The sequence below is a fragment of the Tupaia chinensis genome, unplaced genomic scaffold (assembly GCF_000334495.1).
Source record: "Tupaia chinensis unplaced genomic scaffold, TupChi_1.0 Scaffold138757_1, whole genome shotgun sequence".
NCBI classification, from domain to species: domain Eukaryota; kingdom Metazoa; phylum Chordata; class Mammalia; order Scandentia; family Tupaiidae; genus Tupaia; species Tupaia belangeri.
Window position 1 is genome coordinate 2,206,527 of NW_006198649.1, and position 8,697 is coordinate 2,215,223.

Consider the following 8,697-nt stretch of genomic DNA (forward strand, 5'->3'; position numbering starts at 1 on the left):
AAGAGTTGAATCATCCTTTTGGACTGTCACATCATGGGAATTATGTATTCTGGACCGATTATATGAATGGTTCCATTTTTCAACTAGATTTGGTCACAAGTGAGGTGACATTACTGAGGCATGAAAGACCACCCTTGTTTGGGCTTCAGATTTATGATCCACGAAAGCAACAAGGTATTAAAAATCAGATAAAATTGCTCTGGGTTTCACATATAATACTTCACAGTAGTTATAAAAAGGTTTATTTTGACAGTATTGCTAAAGTTTTATGGTAAAATGTGTACAATTCACTACAGTGTCTATCAAATCGTAGAGTTCTTTAGCATAAAAATTTATTTTTTATCATTCTAAATAACCTGAATAATTCTGGGAATCCTATTTATGTGAAGTACATGTTTTTTCCTAAATATTTTTTGGATCATTTTTTTACTGAATTAGGTTGTTACGTAAAGTGAAATAATTACCTTACTGTTTTCAAAGAGTAAATACTGTGAACAGTGAAGAAAATTTCTTTATTTTGAAAAGACTATTAAAAATGCACTTTAAAATGAAAACGTTATTTTTAAAAGTATCTTAGTATATTTATCTAGTTAATTTCCATGTATATTTAAGAAACATGCAATTATTTTTGATGACATGAAAGTAATGCTGTCTACCACAATATGCCTGCCTTATTAAAATCAGATAATATTGTTATATGTTTTATCTGCATGAGTTATCAATATTTATTAGGCCATCCACAAAAAGCATGACTCAGAACTTAGGGACTGAATAAAGAAAATAGTTTAGTGAATTATGAGGTACTTTTTTTTTTTTTCTAAATGAGTCTAAAAAGTTTCAGTTTGTTAATGGTATTATGTGAAAATTAAATAAACATAAATTTTAGTAATGTTCAGTATAGTTTAGGATGAATAAATTATATCCTGTGTTTTCTAATACATATGTTGTCAACAAGAAGTTCTCTAGCAACAAGAGTTTTTGTAGGTAGTTCAGCTAAATCAGAGCTCCTAAAGCAAACTATTTCATTCAAAGATTCCAATATTATCCTCGTATATTAAAATTGCTTCATTGAGATACAACTGTAATTTTGTAAACTAGCAAATAGGCATAAAATGAGAAATAGCAATAAGTAGTCAAAGAGAAAACAATATATTTAACAATAATAAAACTGAAATCATTTGGAATGGGATGGTGTAAGCGATAGCCATGGATAAGAGATGAAAAATAGAGACAGTAGCCTGAATAGACCAAAGGGTAATAGTTCCTGTTATAGTCACTAACTGCCCCACTCCCCAGGCACCATCGTCATGTTCTGTTTCTTTGTTTTTTCAGAATTAAAGTATGAGTTTATTTTGCTGCAACTTTTAATGACCTCGAATAAGTAAAATTTATATGACAAAAAGGTTGGAGATTGGAAACATCAATTTCTTTCTTGAAGCAAAGATAAAATTAAGCTACATGATCAGGGGCAGGGATGGGGGAAGAGCATGAGCCATTGTAATTTGTCTACGCAGGGCTGAGGCAGGCCTGTGAGCAGCAGCAACCTTCTCATCTGCAGCATCTTGTTTCCAGGATTAGTGTTTCCCATAACTTCAGTCATTATATTCCTAGATTTCCTCACACCAATCAGTATACCACCATATTTTCCGTTTCCCTTCTCTTTAGAAATTATTTCTCTTGAATATTACTTCCAAATTCCTTCTGGCCAACGTCCATATAGTTTTTTTTTTTTACAATCTTCCTGTTCTTAAACTTCTAGTAGTTTTTGTGAATTGATCAATTAAGTATAACACATACAATAAAAAAATACCCTAGCTTACTGTGAAATAACTTGGGCTTAAATCTGGGCCTTAACGAAGGTTCCCTAAGGAGCTTTGAATTCATTAGGAAAAATTTAACAAAAGTAAGATATGCTTTTGGCTTTAAATTTGTGCTAGAATTAAATAAACATTCTTATGTAAGTGTAGCACAAAGCACGGTGCTGACAAATCCGTTGTGTTAGCTAATTTACCCCATCATTTATTTTTCTGTAAAAAGGCATTTTTTAAGTTTCTTTTTTTTTTTTCTTTCATGAGTAAAAGAGACAGAGAGAGAGGCAAAGAGAGTGACAGCACCACGGCAGGACTGTGAGCCAACAGTCCACCTCCAGCCTCAGCCAGTTTGTAGGCGTGTTTGTGTTCCATATGCTCAGGGAGGTCTCTGGAGGTAAACCTGGAACCTTCCATGTGGGTCACCCTCACAGAGTGTAGTGTTTTACCTCTGTGCCACCTTTTGGCCCTGGCGTTTATTTTTAAAATTTTTTCCAAGTAAGCATTTTAAATAAACATTTAAAGAAAAGGGGCCAGCCGTGGGATAATGGTTAAGGCACTGGACTCCCACATGACTGATGGTTTCAGTCCTGGATTTGAAAGTCATGCCGGGCATGTATGCATGTGTGTCCAAAAACCTCAGGAGGAGAGTGAAGGAGAAAGAATTACAGTGTGGCCATTCCTCTGAGGGCGATTTCTCGCTTCCCCTCACTAAAAAGTACACGTGCCCTGTAGCAAAAACCTTTAACAAAAAGAGAAGTAATACGTCACAGTTATATACATCAAAGTACCTGAACTATGACAGAGGAATATATCTGGTGCTGAAAAGTGTCATTAATACATAACTGTCCAATGCCGTCATTTGGATGGACAAGGATGTTTCAAAAGTCCACTGGGAAAAAAAGCACTTTTTTTTTTTCCTTTTTATACAGGAAAATTTAAACATTACAATGGAAACTGAACCCTGACTACTGAACTCTTTATCAACTTTAATTGTAGAAACCATTATGTCTTGTCTTACTGAGAAAATGTATTTAGTCAAATTAATTTATTATTTTTCATGAACTTAGATTAAGTAATCAATTGGTTTGAATTTTCTTCCCAGTCTTCAAATACCTAAATGTTGTCTAGTACTCGAGTGTGTCCTCGAGCAGTCAATTCCATATGGAAAGGATAGCTGGCCACAATCTTTCTCACTCTGAGAATTTCTCAGTAATCTGAGATAATTAGATATTCTACTTGGGATCTACATTTTTATTATCTTCTTCTACATTGATTTAAACAACTAGATTATGAAGTAGTATACACTCCAATGTTAGAATTAGGGCATGCTATCTGACCACGTTATAATTTACTGTCAGTAGTGTTTCTCTGAAATTTTTTTAAGATAATTTTTTTTTTTTTTTTTTTGCTATAAGGCATGTGTGCTTGCTGGAAAGACAGAGAGAGAGAAAGTGAGAAATTACCCTCAGAGGGATAACCACACCTCAGTCCCTTATTTTCCATTCTCTTCTTGGGATTTTGGGCATATATGTACACACACACACACACACACACATACACACATACACACATACACACAGGACTCGAACTGCAGTCAGCCATGTGGGAGTCCAGTGCCTTAGCCACTATACCCTCTATTGGCCCCTCTCTGCATTTTTTGAACATCAGATATTTTATTTTTTTATTTGTTTTTACCATAGGGCATGTTTTCTTGCCAGAGAGAGACAGAGAGAGGGGAAGGTGAGGAATCACATTACAATCCCTTCTTCTTTTGGATTTTGAGCATGCACACACATGCCAGGCATGATTTTCAACCCACAAAGTTCGGACCTTGAATTGTGGTCAGCCATATGAGAGTCCAGTGCCTTAACCATCACATTACCTGCCAGCCTGAGCAAGGGAGCTTAACAAGTACTTGGAAATATATAGTCAGTGACACATTGACAACATACTCTCCTATTAGATTCCTTTCTCTGAAGCAGTTGGCCAGAAAAGCATATCCCTAAGAAGTATATATCACTGTTTCTTCAAGAAATAAGCCAGTCTCATATAGAATCGAGATCTTTCTCTCTCAGAGAATACCAGATGTAATACTATCTATTTAGGCATAGACAGATAGATAGGCAGACATAAAGAGAAAAGAAAGTATATATATTATAGTCTAAGCATTCTTCATTATATCTCACAGAATATGTTTAAGAGAGATACTATTTATTTTTATTATACATATGAGGAATCCAAAGATCAGACAAATGTAGCCATTTGTCCTCAGGAAACATAGTGAGCCAGAGATAAAACTGAGGTTCAAATTCAGATCTGGCTACAATGTATTTTTTATGCTATTAGTTTATGTAGCAAATTTTATTCAAAACATTTTTATAACTACAGTTAGTTGGTCCTTCCTATCCATGGATCCTGCATTCACAGATTCAACCAACCACAAAGTTTTTAAAAAGAGGGTGGAAGGCCCAACTAGCCCAAGTACAGGGGCACAGGTAAAAGACGCTGCTGCCAAAAACTGGAGCCACAGGGGAAGGCCTGATGTTCAGACCCAAGGCTGACCTGAGAACGCAGGGCACAGCTGTGGGGGGCCTGGCTGGGTGAAGACCGGAGAGGACATTCATAGTGTGGCAAGACTCTGTCTAGGGGCTTATTTCTGTCTCTCTTCCTCTCTCGTTCTGTGTCAAAACAATTAAAGAAGTAATGTAACAACAAAAGTATTACAATTAGTTAGACAGCATTTACATTGTGTTGGGTATCATAATCTGGACATAATGAAAGTATGTGCAAGTTTGTGCATAGAGTGCATGCAAATGTTATAGCATTTTATATAAGGGATCTAATTTAATCACACAGATCTAGAAACATTGGAATATTAATGTAAACCCATGAGCTGTTTGCTGTATCATTTGTGTCTTACTGTTCTGTAGAGGTTATAATACAGCTTTAAATAATCCTTTCTGTGAAGTTATATCTGTTCACATAATTGGACCTTGTATCTACACTCCAGATGATGTTTCCTGTCATTCAGATTGCTAACTAAGAGTTATAGTCATTCAATTAATGCTTATCAAACACACGATTCCTGACAGGCACTATTTTGTAAGATAGAGAAAAATTCTAATTATCAAGGTTCTTTCAGAAATTTTGGGAGGAAAATAAACAAAGTTTTTGGCCCAGACAGACCACAATTATAAACTAGTTTTTAAAATTCCCTCAGTTGCTTTTATTACATTTTTTGTGTTTTTTTTAAATAATCTGCTTCCCAAGTAACTTCATGCAGTGTTTATTTTCTAGCCTTAACATGCAATTTTTCTCTTCTTTCTTGATCTAATATTTTATCATATATAATAAAGTCAAAGAGCATGAATTTTGAAGTAAAAACACTATTTCTAATTATTTATAAATGATAATACTCTAAATAACTTTAATAACAATTATACTTATTTCTAGAGATTGGAAAAGTCATTTAGATTCTTAACATTCAGAAATCCTATCTACCTATGAGCTAAAACCTATCTTTTTTTTTTAATAAAAAATGAATTAAATTAAATTATATGTAAGGAAACTAGCTCTGGATTTGATACATTATGGATTTTCAATAATAGCCATTACCTATTGATATTTATGTATAAAATTTTTAGTGCTGTGTTCAAAAAGTAGTCACTCGATCATGTTCTAGAGAGGTTCATTTTACATGAAATGTTTTGTAAACTCCCAGAACTTCAAAAAAGAGTATGATATGGGTTCTAGCTAGAACATGTTGAAATAATAAAATTCAAAATAGGGCCATCAAGTGACATAGTGCTTCAGGCACTGGACTCTCACATGGTCGAATGTGGTGCAAGTCCTGGATCTGGCATCCTGACATTCACACAAGGCATATGTGTATGCATGCCCAAAATCCTGAGAGGAGAGAGGTAGAGAAGGAATTGAAGCATGGCTATCCCCCTGGGAGGCAATTTTTCACTTTCTGTCTCTGTCTGTCTCTGTCTCTCTAGCAAGTGCACGCACTCTATAGCAAAAGTCTCTGTCAAATAAAAAATTCAAAAATATATTGAGACATCATTAAAATTTTAAAAAATCTAGAGCCACCTACGTAGATCAGCAGGTAAACTCTGTGTGTATAAAGAGCTGAAATCCACATGGCCAACCTTGGTTCAAATCCTGACTTCAGCATCTTGAAGAAGAAGCCTAGTGTTTGTGTATGTGTCCCCCAAATTCTGGTGGGATGGAAAAATAGAGGAAAAGGGATTGTGGTATGACTATGACTCAGTGGGGAATGCTCTCTCTCTTTCTCTGCCATTCTCCTTTTCTCTCTGATGAGTATACATGCAATATGGCAACAACAACAACAACAACAAAATCTTGGGGCCAGCAGGTGGAATGGTGGTTAAGGAATTTGAATCCCACATGGCCAACTGTGGTTCAAGTCCTAGAAAATCACACCAGGTGCTTGTGTATATTCCCAAAATCCTGAGAGGAAAATGGAGGAGAAGAGATTGCCCTCCCTGGAACAATGATTTCTCACTTTCCCTTTCTGTCTCTCTCCAGCATGATGTGCACCTGCCTTACAGGAAAAAAGTCTGATAAAGAGATATGGAATTATTAATAGTAATTTATATTCATTTCAGTTTTACTTTTTAACCCTAACAAGAAAATACTTGTTTTTATTTTTATTTTTATATGTAGTATTCCTGGAAAGGGAATATTTTAAAGTTTGAATAATGGTAATTTATTTCTAAATATTTAAATTTTATAGTCAATGAGAGTGGTAGATATGAGTCATGCTGTTGAACTGAAGACCACTATATTTAGCATACTTTTCAATATGCAAATATATCTTAATATATTGTTTTCAGTAATCCTTTATTTCTTACTGTTTAATTATTTTTTCTTTTTTTGGATAGATTTTTGCTATAGGGCGTGTGTGCTCATCAGAAAGACAGAAAGAGACAGAGAGATAGAAAAGTGAGGAATCACCCCCCAGGGAGATGGCCATGCCACAATCCCTTCTCCATTCTCCTCTCGAGATCTTGGGCACGCACACATGTCCAGCGTGAGTTTAAGCCACCAGGTCCGGGACTCGAACCGGTATTAGCTACATGGGAGTTCAATGACATAGCCATTAAGCTAACTGTTGGTCCCTTATGGTTTGATTCTTGATATTTAATCCCATAGGTAATATTAACAACATAGACAGGGTCCTATGTTGTGTTATATTTTTATCCCATTGGTATTAGCTAAATATGACTGTATTTACAAATTGTTTTTAAAATTTCCACATTCCCTATAGGAAATAACCTGAACTGGGCTTAATTACCCTCTGAGTTCAGAAATCTATGCTATAGCTTGAATTATTAGCTTCCTTAGCTTTCAAGTGTATGTTTTATTTTTTATAAACATAGCAAATTAAATTTACTTCTCAGAATGATGATAAGTGGTAATACACTTTAGGTCTTTTCTTCTGATCTGTGGGCACACGATGATAATCTATGGGAATGTGTTGAATATTTATTGCATACAGCAGCGTTTTAGAGGTTTTTTTCCTCGCTTATTATTCTCCACATAGCATATCCAACCCCGGAGGCCCACAGCCTAATAACCTACTCTGTGACTGCAGTCACATTTGTGGCACTCGCACTTTAACTGCCAATGTACAAAACTTTTAATCATTCTACTCTCTTATTGTCTTATTGTATGGCTTCAAGTAATTAAAAGCTCTTTATTTATAATGTCTAAGCAAGATCTTTCATATAATCAAAATGTTATTTATTAATACCTTGAAAAGGCAACATAGTATAAAATGACCCTGCCAACTGGATTGCTGGTAAGTTCTTTGTTAAATATGACATGTGTATCTCTAAGTAAATACACACTTTTCTTGCCTTTCTAATCAGTAGGAATTAATGGCATCAAATGATGATGACTGAAATGTTATTGTTATTCCTTTGTAAGACTGGATCTCCTGTGTCTTCACAAACTCAGTTTTGTTTGAGGGTCTCTAAGGGCATCTTGCTTGTGTTCATGAACAGTCCCTTTACACATTTCCTCTCTTGCCTTCTTAATTGATGTCTGATGTATGTTTTATCAGTACCTCTCCTCTTTAGATATACTAGAAGAACACTATGCTTTTATATCCTGTATATCCTCCTGATTCCAGCAAGACTATTCATTTTTGAGAGTTTACAGATATCCTGGTTTTGTTTTGTTTTGTTTTTTTCTTTTTCTTTTTTTTTTTTTTTTGAGAGGTTTTTGCTATAGGGAGTGTGCGCTTGCCGGACAGACAGAGAGAGACAGAGAGACAGAAAGCGAGAAATCTCCCCCCAGGGAGGATGGCCATGCCGCAATCCCTTCTCCTCCATTCTCCTCTCGGGATCTTGGGCATGCACGCACAAGTGCCCAGCGTGAGTTTTAAGCCACCGGGTCTGGGACGTGAACCGCGGTCGACTACGTGGGAGTCCAGCAACATAGCCATTACACTAACTGCTGGTCCCAAATAGCACTAACTGCGGGTCCCAAATATCCTTTTTTTTTTTTTTTTTTTTTTTCCCCAGTCTTTAACATGTTAACACACCATTGTTTTCTTTGCACAGGAAGTAGAATATACTATACCTGTCTCCATGCTTGTTTGCTTTCTGTTCATAGATTGTCCAAAGTCACATTCCAAGAGCCAATGTTTTACTTTGCAAACAAATCACACTTGAATTCAGTAGGCCTAATATGGGAAGTGATCTGACAGATAACATTCTGTCCTCTTTTTTCTCTCTCTGCTGGTACCTCCCTGCTCACAGACCTCTGTATCCTCCAAACAACAACAAAAAATCCTCTTATACACCAATGTATCATGTACTTTCAAACATCTTGAATTGTATGGATTCAGCAG

At 35.6% G+C, this 8,697-nt stretch overlaps 1 protein-coding gene across 1 annotated transcript in view; it reads left to right on the top strand.

The window, feature by feature from the left end:
* The window catches only part of LRP1B (LDL receptor related protein 1B), a 1,871,701-nt gene that overhangs the window by 1,052,374 nt on the left and 810,630 nt on the right, over positions 1-8,697 (top strand). The window contains exon 18 of the mRNA XM_027765590.1: positions 1-174. This exon is cut by the window's left edge and continues 2 nt beyond it. Within this exon, the coding sequence (XP_027621391.1) occupies positions 1-174 (174 nt within the window). The remainder of the gene's footprint in view (positions 175-8,697) is intronic.